Raw genomic sequence first — 20,025 nt, 5'->3', positions numbered from 1 at the left:
TAGAGCAAGTACAAAGAATGTCTCACTTCTGCTTGATTATCATTAGGGGCATGTTCTGTCACCCTTTTAAACATTGTCCTTGATTGGCACTTTTTAAACCTTACTCCGTCTAGGCACGATAAAAACCGTTTCTGTCACTGATATTGGAAATCATTATCATATTGAACTACTCTTTACACAAAGCAAACAAGCACAGATCTACAACATCTTTTGTTGTTCATATGCAGCAAGAGCAAGCTCTTTCAAAGTTTCTAACTCTCCGCTACTTTCACACATTGATCTAAACATTGACTTAGGATCTTGCAATAATATATGAGGCTTGTTGTATTCCTTTACTTCTCCAGAGTCGAGTACCAGGATCATATCGTAGTCAATGATAGAACGTAGTCTATGAGCTATTGTTAGAATTGTCGATTCAGAGAATTCTTCTCTAATTGTTAATTGAAGTTGCGCATCTGTTTCATAATCAATCGAGGCTGTGGCTTCATCCAAAATAATAACACGCGGTGACTTGAGAAGAGATCGCGCTAGACAAAGCAACTGGCGCTGGCCTTGAGAAAAATTGCCACCGTTCTCAGTTACCAAGCTGGACAGATTGTGAAATGTATTAGATAGCTCATTCGATGTATCCGAATCACGTTGTGGTACATAATCAATGAGCTTCACTCGTCTCAAAGCTTTAAATATATCCTCGTCTGAATATAGACTGAAAGGATCCAAATTAGATCGAATGGTACCGGTGAATAACGTAGGATCTAAATAGAAATTAACCTTGTTCGCGCTATGACATGTAAAAATTTGTTCTACCTTGAGGAATAATTGTCAAAGCACTGCGCAGATCGAAAAGCCCGATTTTAGAAATATCAACACCGTCAATTAAAATTTTGCCGGTCTCTGCCTCCAGAAACCTGAAAAATGCACTAGCAATAGTTGATTTCCCGGCACCAGTCCGACCAACGATGCCAACTTTCCATTTGGGTTGGATAGTAAAAGTAATTTTGCTAATAACTTTAGGCAAAGTTGGTGCATATCTGAGAGAAAGCTCTTGAACCTCAATTGCACCAGATTCTGGCCAGCTAGCACTTGGCCTATTGTTTTCGACAACTTCTGGCGCTTCAGATTCTAAGTTCAAATATTCCTTAACGCGTTCCACAGAATTCAAATCCATTTCTGTGTTAGTGTAGCACGTCACAAAAGACATGGTAGTAAAACTAAATTGAATTGCATATGTCAAGCATAGCCCAGCGAGACCCGCATCAATAGAGCCAGACGTGCGAATCAAAAAGGCTGAGGTAACTGCCATAACCGTCCCGCCGATAAGCTCAGACCGCACTGTTAGCCATGAAATGAGGGCCCAAAACGCCCAATAAGGACGAGTGTTTGCCTCAAGTCGCTCTATGTTGTGGGAGACAAAGCGCTCTTCACAGCCATACGCTCTTATAGTACTCAATCCACTCAAAGTTTCCCCGAAATGTTGATAAATGGGACTTCTCGTGACCGAATTTAAACGACGCAGCTCACGAGCGGATGCTAAATAGTACACCGTGACCGCGATGTAGATCGATCCAATTAATATGCCTGCAACTATAAAAAGTGGAAAAATGGACGAAATTGTTAAAATGACAAAAGTCAGTACCAACGTCGTGTATCCTAAATTATAAACATCGAGTGACACGTTCAAATCAATAGTTTCGATATCTTTGGAAAATCGATTCAAAATTCTACCGACAGGCGTGACGTCAAAGAATCTAGATGTCGATCGTAGTACAGAGCGTAGCAACTGTTTGAAAAGACGCTTGGACGCGCGTACGCTGCCCAAAAACATGTAGAGTGGCCTCAATACCGAGAGGATGACGAATACCAAGGACGCAAACCCATAGACCCAGAAATAGTAATCGGTGGAATGGCGCGACTCGCTAATAGAAGCATCGCTAGATCCATCTCTAGCCGCCAAATCGTTTGTCCATTGTCTGAGCCAATAAGTTTGTGCCAACTGCACAAACTGTTGAGCAAGGTATAAAAATGCCATTACAGACCAGAATCTATAAGATCCCATGGCTTTTAGATAGGTCATGTAGATATCCCAGCTCACACTACCTTGTTCGATTTCTTCAGCCAAATCAGGGGCTTCAATTGACTTCAACAATACATCTGTTTCACAGTCTTCTGACTCATACATCGCAGCTGCTGACGTCACTCGAGTTCTCGCGTTGACAACAGCTATCTCTTGCTCAACCAAGTCATCTGCAGAAGACAGTAAAGAGACATTGCGCTCATTCACAGAAACTGAATTTTGAATGACATCATCGTCACCCAAAGCACCTGACATGTACACTTCCCTTGGAGTCCCTTGCATTTTCACTGAGCCAGAATTAATGACAACAACGTGGTGAGCCTTAGTAAGCGTGAGGGAAACATTATGGGATACCAAAATGCATGTCCTATTTTTCATAAGAGCTCCAGTAATACACTTCTCGTATATCCATTGTGCGCTGTGTGAGTCAACAGCACTAAGACAATCGTCTAGGAGAACATGTCTTGCGCTCGAATAAAGTGCCCTCGCCAGTGAAATTCGTTGCTTTTGACCACCTGACAGGGCTATACCTTTTTCGCCAATAGATGTTTGATCTCCATACTCTAAGATTTCCAAATCACGCATCAAGGCGCATGCATATACGCAAGCCTTATACCTACCTTCCAAATAGGGAGACCCAAATAAGATATTGTCCCGGATTGACTCGTTGAGCAGCCACGGCTGTTGAGCGCAGTATGCTACAGAATTCATCAAGCCAGTGATTGGATCTGGTCTGAGAGACTCCCCATTTAAAGGTGACGGTAAAAATACAGAACCTTTCAACAAGGTCATCTCGCCCAGTAATGCCATCAAAAGGGAAGTCTTGCCAGAGCCAGTTGGACCAACAATAACAGTCAATTTTCCAACCTGAAAATCGATTGACAGATTTCGAAGATAAAAAGTATTGCCATCGGAGTTGTCACCCCAGGAAAAAAAGGCGCTAGAGAATCCAATTAATGGCGACAAAGAGTCTTTAGGAACTGTCATCTGCTCATACTTTGTTGTTCCCTTCTCTAGCAAGAATCGATCGATACGATCAAGAGAAACTTTGGCCTCTACCACTGCGGAAAAAGCATCAACAAGGATTTCGATTGGTGAACGCAGAAGATAAAATATTGCAATAGAAGTGAACGCAATTGTGGCAGTTAACTCGCGTTTAGCAATAAGAGTATATGAACCAAACGTGGTGAAAGTAACGATGGGAATAAATCCATACCAGAAAACACCTAAAAATATTTATTAGATGCAACCCACAGTGATTTGCAGTCGTGTGTACCTGCTGTAGACCAGAGAATTGCTCTTTCCTTTAATTTAGATGCTTCGTTTTCCCGTATTTCTTCAAGCGCTTCTGTAAATCGCCGTTCCCAAGCTAGTGTATTAGTACCACACAAACGCAAAACTTCATAAACGCTCACCAAAGTACTTCACAACCTTAATACTTTGCAAGATTTCATTCGTCTTGTGAATTCGCTGATCGGTGAATCTCATCATATCTTTCATTGCCCGTCCAAACTTGACAGCGACTACATAGTTCCCTGGAATGATAGAAAACATGGTGAAAATCGCAGCAACAGCACTCCAACCCAAAGTGTCAAATAGCAATGCAAAGGAGACAGTCAACATCACAAAAACTTTAATAAGCTGCTGAACTTGCATGACAGCATCAGAAATTATATACGAATCAACCGCCATCAAATTAATAATGGAACCTGACGAAAGCTGGCTGACTCCTTCATTATCATCTTCGTTGTTCTGACCGCCAGATGTAAAACTAACAGATGCAGAGTTACGCATCAGCGCCTTCGAATACAACTCACCGACCACTAGCTGGCGCAACCTTATTGCAATGCCGCGAAAACCCCATTGAGACTGGACGCTGCATGTAGCATTAATAACAGGCGTTACACATAGAAGAGACACATAAACCCAGGCCATATGGCGGGGCTCCGCGGAAGGATTTTCAAGATATTTCAAAATGGCTCGAATGAGAACAGTAGGCAAGAATGCCAGACAAGCCTGCATGACTGTCCATACACTGCTTGACAGAAGATCAGCTTTGGAAAACTTCAGCAACTTAACAACAAGGGAGCCTCGCCTAGAATTCTCAGTATTAAAAAGCAGATTAAACAAATTACTAGGATTACCTTATGACTCGATAGTTTTGTAAAATCAGTTTCGTCCGATATTTTTCAGACAAATCCCAAATATCGGACATGGTTAATGGTTGTCGGAACCCCTTAAACAATAGCGGATACATCCAGTCTAAAGTCAGGAGCTTCCATAACGTGGCGTAAACTTCTGGATTTGGCTCAGTTCCTCTCTTCACTTCGCAATACCGAGGCACGCTGCCGCACGGCGATGCAAGAGCCAAAATCCACAAAGCCGAACAAAAGAGAAAATTAACTATTGTCAAAAAAGAAGTAACTTCAAAGTTTTTTGTAGACATAGTTGAATGAACGTCGATGATTGACAGGGACCATTGAGCAAAGTACAAAAGTGCAGTATTAATCCACAGAGATGAAGGTGCGTCTGTATCTGCTGCTGAGTTTCGGCATAGCACTACTACTATGGCATAAACCTTTATCAGTCAGTGGTGCGGCAGATACTGCGTAAAATCCAATATACCCAAAACAGAACAGCAACAAAATGTGTCATAACTGGGCCAGGTTTCGCTTCAATGGCATTCCAGAAGGATTGCAAAAGCAAATTTGACGTGTGTACGAATACTAGCAAACACAGAAAAAGATACTCAAACGCAATCCGTAATTTTGGACTATGGCTGCGAATGAGTATGACATCAATGTCATCTGCATACCCATTTATCTGATTCGAGACAGAGGAATTTAATGTTTGAAACTGATATAGATCCGCACTGTCACGCCCGACTGATGCGCTATTTGCGACCAGCTCATCATCAACTGAAGGAGCAACTCCGCGTTCCAATTTGGCTTTGAGATACTTTAATAGTTGTCGCCATACTGTGAACCCCGATATGCCAATAAGAGCAAGCGGAATAAGACAGTGCAAGTACCTAGAGATATAGAGATTAGCCGAGATGAATACTATGGATGGCAAGCGTGCTAACTTTTCTTTGAAGTAGGGACTAAAATCAACTCCTTCCCATACTGGAGAGTTACTCAGTTTAAGAAATACCATTCTGATCTATTGAAGCAATCAGCGCTTCAAGAAATTTTGTTATTGTCGCAGTTTGGCAAATATACAAAAGCAAAAACTGCCTGTACTTCGAACAGAACGAGACGATCATAATATTTTTCTCAACAAGAATATTAGTGCCCGGTGTGCTTCACGGAGAAGAATAATTTCAGCTATTAGAAGGTTGATAAGGTTATATATTTTGGTACACTAAAGCCCAGTTAGGTCATTTTATAGCTTTTTGTATCTGCACAGACCCGTCAAAACGGGAAGACTTTTCCGCATTTGACAATTGACTTCACAGTTTGCGCATACCGCTTTCGGATTCTTAAGACCTAGTTGCTTGTCTCGTTCATAGACACAGTTTTACGTGGTTTTCTAAAGCTAAGGTTTTAACCCTGAAACCCTTAAAACCTTAGCTGCAATATTACACTGTGATCCAATACATTAGTGAGGGTCCTGTACTTCATGTAGATGGCAAACTTCAGCTTGAGGACATCGTAAGATATTACTCAAAAAACTTGTTAATTGGTGTGATAGATGCGGCACTAAGAGATATATATACTACTATGAAACTATCGGTAGTACAACTCATTATCAGAAAATTATTGTATTTACAAAAAATGGAATGATCTACGTAGAGCCCATCCTTACAGACATCTTTAAACCATACCTTGCGCTTTGCACTCAAGAACGGCACTGATCGGCGCTTGGGAATCGCTTCTGATTACCTTCCGCATAGTACTATCAAAATTTTACAGGCACTTGTTAACAAAACAAAGTAAATTCAGCAAACAAGTTCAAACAGACGATTTTGAGTCAAATTATTGTAACCGCAGTTCAAAAGATAAACAAACACGTCTGGCCCCGAATAATTTCGTGCGGCTGGACCCACATAATTTTGAGTCGCAACTACAATTTTTGAACCGAACATAAAGGTTCTGAGTTGTTTTGGTGTTATGGTTACAGAGAACGGGTTGCATTAAATTTGGGTCTTGATACCATGGAGACCATGGCATCGGGACGAGCCAAACAAGGCACCAAGCTTTTTGTTTGGCAAATTGTAACCAGTAGTTAACTGTTTTATTTTGAAGATGATCAGACAGTATATAACGTAACGTCTGGACAACATCTTGCGAGTCCTGAGGGATTACACGACATGCCAGTGCGCCCTCGACAACCGCCACTTAAGTCATTAGGGTTCCATGTCAGCTACCATTTCCGGATACAAAATTATTTTTGCTTCCCCGAAGAGAAAGCTGGTTCTTAGAAGCGGCTCCCCATATTCACTTCTCAATTGTTATTTTTTAAGAAAACCGGAATTTGCTTAATCTTATTTCACAAATTTGACTACAAAAGCAGTCACTATAGTTATAATCAACGACACAGATATTCAAATCGAAATAAGAAGCTTTTGCATAAAAACACATGCTGCGGTTTAGGGCATCAATTTGAATTGTTTTGGCTCGATAAAGAATTTCGTGAAAGTAGTTTTTTGCTCCAGTGTTAAATGATATGAGCGTACGACTGAGCAAAACTTTATCTGAAAACACACAAGACCCTTTGTCAAGCTTATCATATATGTGGCTCAGACTCAGGTGGTCAGGGGCCGATAACCCCTTCGTTCATTGTAACAGCTGCCGGCTTATCGGGCCGTATTCCGCAATGTATATTTATGTTCACACTCAATTGTTTATCAGATGAGCTTAAAATTGGTTTGTCAAGATCAGCATCGGAGTACTCCAGCAAACTACTATTCGCCTAAGACACGACATAGTCATCTGAACTTGTGCTTTGTTTGTTGCACTACTACACCAGGTATACGTAATCAAATTTCCATAGGACAACCGTAAATACTAAAGAACATGTCGCAACAAGGCGCAGTGCAGCGTTTACTTTCCGATCAGGTTGAATTGAGCGAGAGCATACAAGAGCCACAAACAGTCTACAACAGATCTCGATTTGAAGGTTTGGTGTTGCAAGATGTGATTCCCCAGCACAAACGAGTCTGGTACGAGTATCCTCATCTTGTTCGACTTAACTTTTTTTTGTGTTCAGCAATTTTGACAAATATTACTGCTGGATTTGATGGTTCTTTACTGAATGGATTGCAAAGCTTGCCGGCCTGGAACCAGTACTTTTCTTATCCGGAAGGAGGTCGTCTGGGAACATTAAGCAATGCAATTATTTTTGGCGAACTGATATCTATCCCACTAGTTCCTTACATTTGCGAGAAGTATGGTCGACGGAAACCGATAGTGTGGGGTTGTATGATTGTTGTTGTCGGAGCTTTGTTTCAGGGCTTGGCGTTAAACTATTTCATGTTTGCACTCGCGAGGTTCATTCTAGGCTTTGGCCTCGCAATGTCAGGAGCAGCAACACCTTTATTTGTTGTTGAATGCGCTTATCCAACACAAAGAGGTCAGATGACATCACTCATATTACCAGCTTGGAACGTTGGATCATTTTTTGCAGCTATTATCACATATTCGACATTTCATCTAAGCAACACTAATTTGAGTTGGAGAATCCCGAGTATATTGCAGGGTTTTTTCCCAATACTTCAAAGTATTGTCATGATGTATGCACCAGAATCTCCAAGATGGCTTGTTTCTCAGAATAGGCATGACGAGGCGTTTAGCTTTTTGGTCAATTTTCACAGCGATGGTGATCAGGACTCCGAACTTGTCAATTTTGAACTTGCAGAAATCACGGCTGCGATCGAGATGGAAAAGGTTGCAAAGCAATCTCGGTGGGGAGTTTTCTTCGAAACGCAAGGTATGCAACATAGGTTGCTAATTATAGTATTCTTGGGTATACTTGTTCAATTCAGCGGAAACTCAATGCTGTCATACTATCTTCCGATAGTACTCACGAATATGGGTATTGCTGATGCTGGAAAGCAGCTGCTTATTAATCTCGGATCAACGGTCTTGTGTATTACTACCGGAATGACTTCGGGACTTCAAATTGAGCGAATAGGAAGGCGCTCTGGTTTCTTGGTAGCACTGTTTATGATGACCGTGATGTATTGCATTCTTACTTGGCTCTCGGCGTCAAATGAGCAGGTTGATGTTCGAGATGTTGGCTTAGCATATGTAACGGTTGGTGTCGTTTACATTTTCCAAATATTCTACCACTTAATGGCACCGTTTGCAGTCACTTATATGGTTGAGATTGTGCCCTTCTCGATGCGATCAAAGGCTACTACATTAAATCATATGCTTCAGCATTTAACTTTGCTTTTTGATAATTTTATTAATCCGCTGGCACTAAACGCGTGGCGATGGAAATTTTACCTGTTTTATTGTTTTGTTCTTGCAGGAGAGACACTTGTCATTTACAATTTTTTTCCCGAAACAGGAGGGAAAGGACTTGAAGAAATTGCTGTCATCTTTGATGACGTCATGTCAACGATTCCGTTGCAGCATGAACAATATCCAGAAATACTTGGAGATATTAATGATTTTCCTACGATCAGTGTTTCGCGACAGGAAAATCCCAGAAATTCTAGCAGTGTGTAGTGTTGACCATTACATTGATATTAGCGATGTTTGCATAAAGATACATGTGAGGCATGTATTCAAAAGTAATGATACGTTTGAGGCTCTAGTGGCATATCAGGAATGATGGAAAACAGACACTTTGGTTACACTTTAGTTATACTTTGGCTTTGATTAGGTCGAATATTTACATGTAGTTATCGATGGCGAAGCTGCTTGCATATGCAGTTATCCCGTGTTCTTCAATTGATAACATCACACAATTAGAGCATTTATGCAGCAATGATAGCGAGAATAATTTTTTTGCAGTAAGAATGTAATTTGTAGCATTACTATTGCTATTGGGACAAGTACAAGCAAGACATTCGAAATTCGTGAACAGTGAATATCACCGCCCAGACACGTAAGACACATGACAACACCGTTAAGCCTACATCTCAGCTTAAAAGCTTTAAACATCCATAACCAAAACAACTGAGAAAACTCATAATTTGAACTCAAGGCTCTTGAAGATTAGTTATACATATTATTCAGGCTCGTCGGTTGACATTTTTTTAGTAAGAATCAAGGTAAGATAGGACTCAAGATTCCTCTCAATGTTGCTCTCAATGATTTACTATCTACAAATAATATGATGTAAATAATCATTATTGAAAGTTCGAATTCTAGAGTTAAATAACTACAAATATAACAGTCGGTCCGGTATTATTTATAGTCAGACCAATCGTAATAGAAACACAATTAATAATACCAAAAAATAATAGTGTGGTGTATAATGTAGCAAATAGATGTAGACATTACGGTATTTAAATGACCGACACTAAACCCTTAATTATTACTGTGGGGACAAGTATACTAAAAATCTAACTGTTTTTGGTGAAGCGATGTGGCGCAGTGGAAGCGCGCAGGGCTCATAACCCTGATGTCCTTGGATCGAAACCAAGTATCGCTACTATTTCTCTTTTTTCTTTTTTGTAAAGAAAATTTATCAGTATTTTTGCAAAGCTTGTTGAGCGGGCCTATATGCAAAACAGATTTAATGCTTTCTAGATTTTAAGCAAGCATGATAATGGAATATGAAATGTGAGAGAATCGGATTTGGTTGACTTATTGAAATTGACTTTCACTCCCAGTACAAGGCCGGGTAAGGCGCGATTTGTTGGTGTGACATATATCTCGAAGCGCGGTCGTAAATAAATATTAGAGATTGTATTCCGGTCACATTGAACGGCTTCAAGTCTAGACAGTTGTATTTGAAGTAATTGTTAGATACGCCTATCAGATCGTGTGAAAATTTAAAGGTATCCTTGTAATGGGTACATATAACGTATTTTGAAATAACTCATTATAAGTGACGCCTTCTTACTGCTCACTCTCTTGAGTGTAATACAGCAGATTACGAATTTTGACCAGTATTTATTAGCTTCGAAATAGTCTGATTTGTCATCAAAGATATTTGCTGCAGCTGCAAGAACATAGATACAGTCTTTTATTGGTTTTCGGTGCCAGCGAAGCTTAGGAAGGTGATATGCGTCCTCCATGGCTGCCACAAAATATCCAGAAACGCCTATTGCGGTACATAATTTCACGTGTTGCGTTATTCAACGATTTGGACTTAGCGAATCTGGATATACAGCTTGGATCAAATAGTCTGATTACGCTGCGTGATGTACGGATCAACGTGGAAGTATGTGGTATTGCCCTGATAACTTGCTCTAAACTAACTATTTCTCAAGGCACTTTCGGTACCAGGAATGTTTTTTAGAGACGGTCAAGTAAAAGAAATTACAGTTCAAGTTTCTAGAAACATTCTAGCGTCTCCCGTTGTCGTTACTCTTACAGGAGTTGATCTCAGCGTGGCCCTATCAGCATCCGCTTCTACAACTAAAGACTTTCTTTCTCACACGACGGCGAATCTGGCAACGTCTTTTCTAGGAAGTGAAACTAAAGAGGAAACGATAGAGCTTGAACAATCGATTTTGCAATCGGGTATAGAAGACGATTTGAACAACTCAACTGCAGGGAGTGACTCAGATGGTTTTGAAAATGGCTCTCCTCTCCTTGGATTTGGTGTTGGTGGCTTTAACCTTCAAGCGGTAATGGCGAAGGTTGTAGATAGCCTGCTGTCGCAGTTACAGATCACCGTTCATGGGCTTTCACTTCGAGTACTTCTACCTGATTTAGTCATTCAAGGGTCCATCGAACAATGCAAGATTTTTACAGATAAAGAAAGCGTTCGACAGATGAAACTTAATAACTTGTATTTCTCTGCTCCGCCGTATTCGGGCTTTGAAGCATCTGATCTGTATTCGCCATACCAGTCTGAGTTATCAACGGAGTCATTAACGGACGATGATGATGCATTATCATCTGATATCGAGACAGAAGGATTTGATTTTTTAAAGAAGAAAGGACGCTCTAATCAACAGAAGAGTTCGTTGGTTCAAAGTATGCTATTTTCCAAAGAAGAGGCAGGAAGTCTGTACTTGAGTGCTGTTTCTCCCAGCACCAAAACAATAGATTCGAGAGCGGGACATATTTTTGAGGATCTGATTGAAGGATCGTCAGGCGATAGACAAACAGAGACTGTTTCGAACGTCGAAAAGCATAGGGGACTATTGTTCTGTGATGAGCTGACTATCTCAATGGCCGCGTCAATGGCAAAGTCGGAGCTCATATTTGGAACAGTTAGGGCAGGTTTCGGGCAGATGGATTCAATCTTTTATGCTGTAATGCATTTTGTGGACGGATTTTTAAACAAAGACGCATTCGGCGACGTTGATTCGTTTGCAGTGGATTTCGATGCGGTAGATATTACGTCTGAGAGACCGCCAAACAATTACACAGACGATTTTTCTGCTAGAAGTAGAGCTAATGCGTCTAAAACTATCAATGTTGGATTTTATAAAGTTGAATTTAGTTTGTCGTCGACTCTACGTGAAGATGGCCATTTCTCCGTACCAGACAAAATCTCGGTATGTCTAAGCCAACTTTATGCATCAGTATCGCAGTCATTTCCAGATGATAGTAATCGATACAAACCCTCTGCCTCATCTTTGACCGCTTACGCTGTCTCCATTGATTCAGTATATGCACAGAAGTCGAGCACTACTATAATGGAATTCATCGCAGACAAAGACACAACTTCTATACCGGACGTTGGATTTGAAGGAACAACGGAGGGACTTTCGCTGACAATGCCAAAAAAACTTGTGATCACCGCAGACACGGACGTTTTGGTCGAACTCGTTGAAGCGTCAAAACTTTTGGCAAAAGTGTACGCTCAATTTTCCTCCATGTGCCATTCTCGTTCTGTGAAGTCTGTTTCCGGTTTAAGAAGTGCCAAGAAAAGTGATGGATTCAGTCGATCCTTTATGGGCACAACGGGATTTATTCATATTCGTGTTCTAACCGCCGACACTGTTGACTTATTGAACCTTACGGTGCATCCTTTAACAATCACGGAGTCAAGCCTTCAAACAGACGGTTTTATAGCTTGGCTTCCTGGTGTTAGCGTTAGTGTACATGACTTGACTTACAATCTGACTCCAAACATAACGTTTACAAAATTCGGAACAGACAGTCCATTCAAAAAAGGAGATGTTAGTTCTTACTTGCTTTGCGACTCGCTTGAGATCAACTGCTCCTCTTTGATAGATCTAAATGGCACACTTTCGGCCAATCGTGGCAACTTCAATGAAGTTTTTGCTGCCCTTCACCATGCCATACCGTCTCCTATCCCAGAGATGGATTTTGATACTCCTCATACGCACTCACTTCTACTTGTATCTATCAAAGATGCCGATATTGCGTTGGAATTTCAGAGTGATACAGAAAAAGTGACTTTACACTTATCTACAGTCGAAGTGGCATTGCAAACGCTTGATTTGATATCCATCGACATCGGCTACGTTCGGGGTGCTAGGCATCCTTCTCTGGACTCATTAGGCAATTTGGACGACTTTGAGCTTATTGGCGCTGCTTTGGAAAGTCGAAGGCGGAATCGCTCAATGATTTCAGTGATTATTAAGGATAGTCGAATTGTGTCATCGACAGTTTACAACCTAAGATTTGAATATCGCGTCGACTTGCTCCTGCTTTTTGTCTCGTTGTTTGAAAAGGAGCCAATTACAGAATCAAAACAGGGCCAGCCGACTAAGTTGGATTTTCTCGGTATGAGAAGTCCCTCGCCCACATTAGGTTTTGACGCTTTTGAGAATGATGATCCTCTGCATTCCGAAATTGACGATGAGGATTACGCGGAAGAAGATTATGGAATGGAAGGGGACAATCAGTTAAATGGGTCGTCTGCCACCTTGCAATCCGAGAACATTCTGTACCGGATGAGTGTCACAGTAACAGATTGTGCTGTTGGACTTAATCCACTTAGTCTTTCTTCCAAGGGACTTTTTGTCATAACTGATGGCAGCATTGAAATTGGATGCTCTAGGTCGTTCCCGGCAGCTATGTATTCAAACATCAAAGTTCGGCGTGCCTCCCTATTACTCATTGACAATGTGCAAAACTTAAGCCGACAAGAACCAGCCCATGTTGGTGGAAGTCGCCGTGTCCAAGTTGTTGAACATATGACACCATACACTGATCTTGGATACGTAAATGTTGCATCCGTTTCTTCTGCGTCGGCCAACGTCAAAATTAATCCAGAAAGAGACGAAGCCGGCTTACCTCATATTAACGTGGAACTTAAGGACGATTTGCTTTTCATTGAGTCATGTGCTGACTCAACACAGACACTTCTGGAGGTTTTCAATGGATTGAAGCCTCCGATAGTCGCTTCGGATGAAGTGAAATATCATACAGAAATTTTGCCCGTCGACATATTAACCGGATTGGATGAATCTGCTTTCAAGTATCCGGTGACCAACAAAAACCGAAGCTCGACTTCGAAAGAAGCGACAGCGGGTAGAATCTCGTCCGTTTCAACGGATGTAGGCCCCGCGGAAGTATTCAAAGGTTCCACTGAGTCGAACCTTTCTGATACTTTTCCAGAAGGACTGGCCATCGTCGATGATTACTATGGCTTTCAACTCAGCAATTCTCATGAAGTGAAGAGCAACAGTTCCTCGTTTCCCGAAACTAGTGTACTTTCTGACAGCTTGCTTGAATTAGAGGATCAAAATTTGCTTGATCTTCCTCTAGCTAAGGAGTCTGAAATGTTAGTCAGCAGCGATGGTTATGCCGATGACAGCTTCATGGACGATGCTCGTCAGCAGGTAGACAATGTTGTTCAAAAAATTCAAATTTTAGAAAACCACTTTGGGGCGAAGTCACTAATTCAGGCGTCTGGTTCACGTATCAAGGCGAAGTATATGTCTATAAATGTACGGGATGTTCACGTTTTATGGAATCTTCATGACGGCTATGACTGGCCGCATACTCGTGAGACTATTTCTAGTGCTGTATCAAAAGTACAGAACAAGGCATTAGAGGCGCTTAGAACTAGGATGCAAGGTGGTCATGATGACAAAGATAACGAGTCCATTATTGGCGACATTCTGTTTAATTCTATCTACATCGGAATACCATCCGGCAACGATCCGCGGGATTTGACAAATGTCATCAATAATGCGATTGATGACGAGAGTGAGACCGCTAGTCAAGCCTCCGGAATTTCTGATTACTCTTCTCGTTCTTCTAGTCGAAGTGCGGGGCGAGCTTCCGTTGCACGAAAAAGATCCCATCTTAAGCTAAAGCGATCTAAGACTCACAAGGTTCAGGTCGAACTAAAAAGTGTTAGTATTGATTATGCAACATACCCTGACGACTCAGAAGTCGCCACTTCGATAAATCTGAAAATTCGCGATTTCGAGGTTTTTGATAACATACCAACCTCAACGTGGCGCAAATTCGCGACGTATATGTACTCTGCTGGCGAGCGGGAAGCTGGCGGTAGCATGGCGCAAGTTGAGCTGTTGAATGTTCGACCAAGTCCAGATTTGCCAACATCTGAAATTTCAATGAAGGTGAGAAAATATCAATTACCATCGCTGGTGACGAAAGTGATAACATATGTTTTAGATCAAAATTTTACCGCTTAGGCTTTATGTCGACCAAGATGCACTAGACTTTTTAACTAGGTTTTTTGAGTTCAAAAGTGACACGCTTTTTCCTCCAGTGTCAGAAGAGATCCCGTTTATACGTAAGTTGAAGGAGTGCTGGTGATATTGATACTAATAACTAATAGAACGGTGTGAATTTAATGAAATCAAAGTGAAGCTTGATTACAAACCTAAAAAAGTTGATTATGCTGGCTTAAGATCAGGGCACACTACTGAGTTCATGAATTTTTTTGTCCTCGACGAAGCAAAAATTGTGCTGCGTGGTGTGGTTCTATATGGGGTCCTCGGCTTTTCTAGGCTTAGCAAAATGCTGAACGATGTCTGGTTACCGGATATCCAGTCGACCCAGCTTGGAGATGTACTGGCTGGTGTTGCACCTGTAAAATCATTAGTTCGTCTCGGAGGTGGTGTCAAAGATTTGGTTGTTGTTCCGATTCGGGAATACAGAAAGGACGGCCGTGTCGTACGTGGTTTGCAGAAGGGTGCTTTGAGGTTCGCTCAAGTTACGACCAGTGAATTGATAAATCTTGGATCCAAATTGGCCGTCGGTACACAGAGTGTTCTTGAGAATGCTGAATCGTTGTTGGTTGGCCAGTCAAGTGGATCGAATGCTACAGGCGGAGTTACATCTGATAACTCTGAAGAAGAGGAGGATAATCACAAGACTGTCAGTCTGTATGCAGATCAGCCTAGGACAGTGGTCCATGGTCTTCAAAGAGCGTATTCGAGCCTAAACAGGAACTTTGGAACAGCTAAAGACATTTTAGTGGCGTTACCGGGTGAGGCCAGTGATCAAGGTGGGGCACAGCGAGCGGCAGTTGCGATTGCAAGAGCAGCTCCGGTAGCAGTTTTGCGATCGATGATTGGTGCGACGGAAGCAGTTTCCAACACATTAATGGGTGTAAATAATCAAATGGATCCTCAGCATAAGCGCAACATGGAGGACGTGAGTTTTATGATGTCGATATAGTAGAAACCTTGGCTAACAAAAAGCAGAAGTACAAGCGACGATGAGCAAATAAATTGTGTTTTTGCCATTGGTTTGATGGCAACGGTGTTTTGCAGTTGAAGGATTTTAATGTTTCGATTTTGGTGTTTTTGCCCTTGGCGCTCATGAGGATTTTATTTTTTGAGTAAGCGGCTGGTTACTCTCTGTATATATTTCAACTTAACTATGTATTGATTACACTGGATGATCTGAAACTCATTCTCCAAGATCTATTCGCTTGTAGAGGCGAGCCTCGAGCCGCTACGATTTACTAGCGCGCAGAAGGCGTGATTTAGGTCTGGTTTCAGCGGATACCTACCTTCTTATTGGCGGAGTAGTGCAAAGCATAGATTCACCGTTGTATGAGAAGTATTAGACTGCATTAATAGACAATTCAAAAAGCAAATGAATGAGCAATTCAACAACGTATCAAATATGCAGATTTACTCAGATAACCCGCTCGCTGTTGACGACGAAGGGTACGGAACCGACAGCAATTCGAGTGTGACAAGCATACAAACGTCTCGACACTCACTATTTTCGGCGTCTCATGGGCGAAGGTATGCGGCACTGAATGATTCATATTTTCTTCCCAATGATGACGCGGAGCTTCAGAGACTGGATCTGCAGCACTATATGCTGCTACAAGTGCTCGAAGGAAGACTACACATTGTGTCAGATCCCGAGTTTGTGCCTGGGTCAGTGCTTGATATTGGAACTGGAACGGGCACATGGGCTGTTCAAATGGCGGATATGTATTCAGGGAGCCATGTGGTTGGAGTCGATCTTGTGCCCATCCAGCATGAGATGACACCGCCGAATGTAGAATTTCACATTGAGGACGTGTCGAATGGCATGACATATCGTGCCAATTCGTTTGGACTAGTTCATTCGCGACTGCTTGTTGCAGGAATGCGGAACTGGGATACGTACATCAAAGACTGCTATCGTGTGACCAAACCGGGCGGTTACTTTCAAGGTACCGAGTTTGACGCCGAACTCAAGTCAGATGACGGGACTAATTTTTCCGAGTTGCCATCGATGAGAGTTATGAACGTGATAAATGGGATGACTGAGACTATGGGCTACGACCTTCATTGCGGGACAAACATGAGGCGAAGAGTTGCAGATGCAGGGTTTATAGACATTGAAGAGTATACGTTTAGGCTACCGATTGGAACGTGGCCCAAAGAACCACGACTGAAGAGTGTAGGCAAAATCATGCTAGAGAATGCTGTGAAAGGGGTCAATGCATGGTAAGTAGTGTTGCATATTATAGGTATTATTGACAGATCAATCAAGGGGACTTCGAGTACTAGTATCGAGTGGGATGAAGCCTGACGACGCCACCGAACTGTTAGAAAAGGCAGCGATTTCATTTAAAGACCCGAAAATCCATATGTGAGTACTAGTTTATTGCCATCTTTGTATGTTTATTACTAAGATTTGCATTAAAGGTATGTCACTGCTCATTATGTGTTGGGCAGAAAACCGGAGAACTTAACACATTGAAGTATGACATCATCGTTATTGTCACCAGCCATACTGTTAGATTGAGTGGCTGATTATTGATTGAATCTAGACTGAAACAGAACAGCAATATTTTTGGCTTGTTAGATTACTAAAATTAGAAATACAAAACTATGATTGATTTAATGGATTTCTGCTTAAAAAATATTACCAGGACTCACGATAATTCAGTGTTGTTGTTTTGCTGTTGACAAAGCAAAGAGTGATTAGTGACGTAGTCATCAATATCAGTAGCCAAGGCGTATTTTTATGCTTCGCCTCACTTTGTTTTGACACTCATCGCATTTTAGCTTATTTAGACTTGTTGGTTCTCTTAAAATTTGGTCAGAGTCACTGAATCATAATATGGCACCCACTCTAGACTCATTATCGCCGTATCTAATTAAAAGACAATGGTATTTCGGCGGCAGCGGCAGTAGTATGTGTTATCTAATGTGGTTCATTATACAAAGCTAAAGTTGTAGATTGTCGATACTACAATAATTGTACTAGCTGGTAAGTTGATTATAGTTGAATTATATAACAGTGACTTACATACAACTATAGGTATTATTGGTAGGTTTCACTGATCGTCAGAGATTTTTCTGTGGAAAGGGCGAAGCTAATTTTGATCTTAGGGGAAGATGGTTGTTGTTAGGAGTTATTGTAGTAGCGGCGATACTGTTTTTTTGGATGTACATGTAAGTAAACCTGGAAGTGTGTGTTCGTCCTGCTTGCTGATAGTTCTAGTTGTCTACGAAATCGTCGCAGAGCCAAAACCGGGTATGTTATGCGTTATTGGTATATCAAATGTATACTAATACATCAATGTATAGCTTGCCGCCTGCTTATGGTACCCAATGGCTAGGACCCACCAGTGGATATCGCTGGGGTGGCCGTCGTAATCAGCCTGTTCAACCACAAAATACTGGCCCTGGTGCCTACTACGCTCCAACTCAGAGTTATCCTCAAAATCAACAAGCTCCTCCAGCTTACACTACGCCTCAACAGCAAGGAACGTACTACTATGGTCAAAATGGTTCTCAGCAACAAACAAACGGTAACAACTACGAGATGCCCAATTACCCCCCTCCAACCTCGCCCCCACCTGCCGCGGTTCACGACACGTATAATGCATATGGAAATTACCAGAATCAGAACGGGTCAAAGTAGTGTGATAGCTTGACAGCATGTTGCTTTTTGTTTATTTGCAACATACTATGTGTACTTTTATTAGGTCATTTGCAAGTATCATTAGGTGTGGTGAACTATCGCAATTTTTGATGAATTTGTGATACTATCTATTTATGCGTATGGTGATTCCTCCATAGTATGGCAATACAACCCAGTTTTTTTTTAATTTCCTTTAAATGTGCTTCGTGTTTGAAAGTCAATAATCATGTACGCTGCCCATCTAGTAAACCTTTTTAGTCCTCATAACAAATCCCTGAATACAAGACATAACAATTCCAAAAAAATCATCCATATAGAATAAGCACCAAATGATACAAGAAGCAAATTCCGCAGCCTTAATAAAGTAGTTAACAAGTTTTCCAGCTAGATCTTACTGTTCTCGACAGCTGAATGCGTGTCAAATCTAATATCGAGGACGGGAAACACGCCCCATCTCAATTTCCTCGTCTTTCAGGTGTGCATAAGACTTTCTTCCAGGATTGTAGATGGGCGCGGGTGTGTAATTGCCACTGATGCCACGATCCTGACCAGCTGGTGGACCCATGTAGTATGGCTGTTGCTGTGGAATATTGTAAACATTGACCGGTGCCGACTGTCGTTTTGATCCAGAGCGACGCGCACTGCTGCTGCAACATCTAGAACACAACCAGCATGTTGCTTCTGCTCCACACCAAATTATTCGGAGTATCCACGTAATAAGTGAGAAGACTGCAAAATTAGAGCCATACGAAAACTAATGGCAATAAACGTACCTAGAATGCTGGCAAGTACAATTCCGACGATGGCAATGACTTTGCAGCCAGTATTTGCCATACAGGTATCCCATGATCTGAATGCTAAAAAAATGATCAGCAGAGCTTTCTAATTGATTCGTGTATATACATTTTCCAAAACTGACTCCCTTATCAATGACTTGGTCTACATCGTCTCGCTTATATAAAAGCATCTGGTTTCTAATATCTGCTGACAAAAACATATTTGACTTATTCTGCGGCAAACAAATGTATGTGATAGAAAGCAGAAAGTAAAATGGGATATTTGTATAGATTTACGTTCTGTTCACTATTGTAAGCGTATAAAGTGGAACAGTTTTACTGCGCCGACAGAACCTTAACAGGGGCAGGTGTTCATACTTTAAATGTTGTTAATTCGACTATGCTTTTTTAAAACAGAGAAATTGCTGTTTTAAAATAATAAATTAAATTAAATATAGGCATTTTATTTATAATTATATCTAAATTTAGCAATCATTAGCAAAGTCATTCGTGGACTGTATGAATGATTTGCTGCAGCACTCTGCACAACTTCTAACTTAATCGCTTTAATTACTTTGCCGCACTTGCTTAGCCTCCTTCTGCCCCAACCCTCGTCACGTGACTATGTGGTTTTTTACTGGTTGTAACACTTAGTAAAAGCAAATCGTGTCTTTGCAACGATTGTGAGTATTTTGTTGCGTTTATATTTGCCGTTGCTTTGATCAGAATTGTACCATACTGAAGTTATCAGATTGATTTAGATAATCTC

The 20,025-nt window shown here is 41.3% G+C and overlaps 6 protein-coding genes and 1 non-coding gene across 7 annotated transcripts; 5 read left to right on the top strand and 2 right to left on the bottom strand.

Annotated features, from left to right (window-relative positions):
• Positions 1-52: 52 nt before the first annotated feature.
• Positions 53-5,582, bottom strand: V1512DRAFT_260782 (P-loop containing nucleoside triphosphate hydrolase protein). Its single transcript, XM_066915934.1, has 7 exons — positions 5,160-5,582; positions 4,700-5,105; positions 4,219-4,652; positions 3,490-4,169; positions 3,351-3,443; positions 808-3,300; positions 53-755 (listed from the first exon to the last, which is right to left on the bottom strand). The coding sequence occupies exons 1-7, from the start codon at positions 5,228-5,230 to the stop codon at positions 199-201; spliced, it is 4,734 nt and encodes a 1,577-aa protein (XP_066772827.1). The 5' UTR covers positions 5,231-5,582; the 3' UTR covers positions 53-198.
• Positions 5,583-7,012: 1,430 nt separating this feature from the next.
• On the top strand, positions 7,013-8,868 carry V1512DRAFT_128012 (general substrate transporter). Its single transcript, XM_066912949.1, has one exon. It carries the CDS (start codon positions 7,093-7,095, stop codon positions 8,749-8,751), a length of 1,659 nt encoding a protein of 552 aa, XP_066772826.1. The 5' UTR covers positions 7,013-7,092; the 3' UTR covers positions 8,752-8,868.
• A 742-nt stretch (positions 8,869-9,610) lies between these two features.
• On the top strand, positions 9,611-9,682 carry V1512DRAFT_t23. The gene has a single exon. It is a non-coding gene; the product is annotated as a tRNA-Met (tRNA).
• A 315-nt stretch (positions 9,683-9,997) lies between these two features.
• On the top strand, positions 9,998-16,102 carry V1512DRAFT_128004 (uncharacterized protein). Its single transcript, XM_066912948.1, has 6 exons — positions 9,998-10,031; positions 10,083-10,417; positions 10,467-14,714; positions 14,770-14,890; positions 14,936-15,756; positions 15,807-16,102. The coding sequence occupies exons 2-6, from the start codon at positions 10,259-10,261 to the stop codon at positions 15,822-15,824; spliced, it is 5,367 nt and encodes a 1,788-aa protein (XP_066772825.1). The 5' UTR covers positions 9,998-10,031; positions 10,083-10,258; the 3' UTR covers positions 15,825-16,102.
• A 101-nt stretch (positions 16,103-16,203) lies between these two features.
• Positions 16,204-17,310, top strand: V1512DRAFT_252420 (S-adenosyl-L-methionine-dependent methyltransferase; the record flags this gene model as incomplete). Its single annotated transcript, XM_066914714.1, has 3 exons — positions 16,204-17,054; positions 17,101-17,199; positions 17,256-17,310. 3 exons carry the CDS (start codon positions 16,204-16,206, stop codon positions 17,308-17,310), a joined length of 1,005 nt encoding a protein of 334 aa, XP_066772824.1.
• Positions 17,311-17,673: 363 nt separating this feature from the next.
• On the top strand, positions 17,674-18,480 carry V1512DRAFT_252419 (uncharacterized protein; the record flags this gene model as incomplete). The annotated part of the gene is made up of 6 exons (XM_066914713.1): positions 17,674-17,746; positions 17,793-17,823; positions 17,875-17,883; positions 17,946-18,008; positions 18,079-18,090; positions 18,144-18,480. 6 exons carry the CDS (start codon positions 17,674-17,676, stop codon positions 18,478-18,480), a joined length of 525 nt encoding a protein of 174 aa, XP_066772823.1.
• A 61-nt stretch (positions 18,481-18,541) lies between these two features.
• V1512DRAFT_290426 (uncharacterized protein) lies at positions 18,542-19,628 on the bottom strand. Its single transcript, XM_066918214.1, has 3 exons — positions 19,384-19,628; positions 19,254-19,337; positions 18,542-19,209 (listed from the first exon to the last, which is right to left on the bottom strand). The coding sequence occupies exons 1-3, from the start codon at positions 19,475-19,477 to the stop codon at positions 18,905-18,907; spliced, it is 483 nt and encodes a 160-aa protein (XP_066772822.1). The 5' UTR covers positions 19,478-19,628; the 3' UTR covers positions 18,542-18,904.
• Between the last annotated feature and the right edge of the window lie 397 nt (positions 19,629-20,025).

This window comes from Lipomyces arxii, assembly GCF_038497795.1.
Source record: "Lipomyces arxii strain Phaff 12-163 unplaced genomic scaffold V1512scaffold_4, whole genome shotgun sequence".
Classification (NCBI taxonomy): domain Eukaryota; kingdom Fungi; phylum Ascomycota; class Lipomycetes; order Lipomycetales; family Lipomycetaceae; genus Lipomyces; species Lipomyces arxii.
Note: the sequence above shows the minus strand (reverse complement) of the source record. Positions and strands in the feature narration are given on the sequence as shown.

Bases quoted from the DNA above. Each gene is read 5' to 3' on its own strand.
- V1512DRAFT_128012 (XM_066912949.1), top strand. From the start codon at position 7,093: ATGTCGCAACAAGGCGCAGTGCAGCGTTTACTTTCCGATCAGGTTGAA.
- V1512DRAFT_128004 (XM_066912948.1), top strand. From the start codon at position 10,259: ATGCGTCCTCCATGGCTGCCACAAAATATCCAGAAACGCCTATTGCGG. The intron at 10,418-10,466 runs GTATGTGGTATT...CTATTTCTCAAG, and splicing joins ATGTACGGATCAACGTGGAA to GCACTTTCGGTACCAGGAAT. The intron at 14,715-14,769 runs GTGAGAAAATAT...CATATGTTTTAG, and splicing joins CATCTGAAATTTCAATGAAG to ATCAAAATTTTACCGCTTAG.
- V1512DRAFT_260782 (XM_066915934.1), bottom strand. From the start codon at position 5,230: ATGGTATTTCTTAAACTGAGTAACTCTCCAGTATGGGAAGGAGTTGAT. The intron at 4,653-4,699 runs GTATATTGGATT...TGACTGATAAAG, and splicing joins TTGTTGCTGTTCTGTTTTGG to GTTTATGCCATAGTAGTAGT. The intron at 3,301-3,350 runs GTACACACGACT...AAATATTTTTAG, and splicing joins AATTCTCTGGTCTACAGCAG to GTGTTTTCTGGTATGGATTT.
- V1512DRAFT_290426 (XM_066918214.1), bottom strand. From the start codon at position 19,477: ATGTTTTTGTCAGCAGATATTAGAAACCAGATGCTTTTATATAAGCGA. The intron at 19,338-19,383 runs GTATATACACGA...TCATTTTTTTAG, and splicing joins GGGAGTCAGTTTTGGAAAAT to CATTCAGATCATGGGATACC. The intron at 19,210-19,253 runs GTACGTTTATTG...CTAATTTTGCAG, and splicing joins TGTACTTGCCAGCATTCTAG to TCTTCTCACTTATTACGTGG.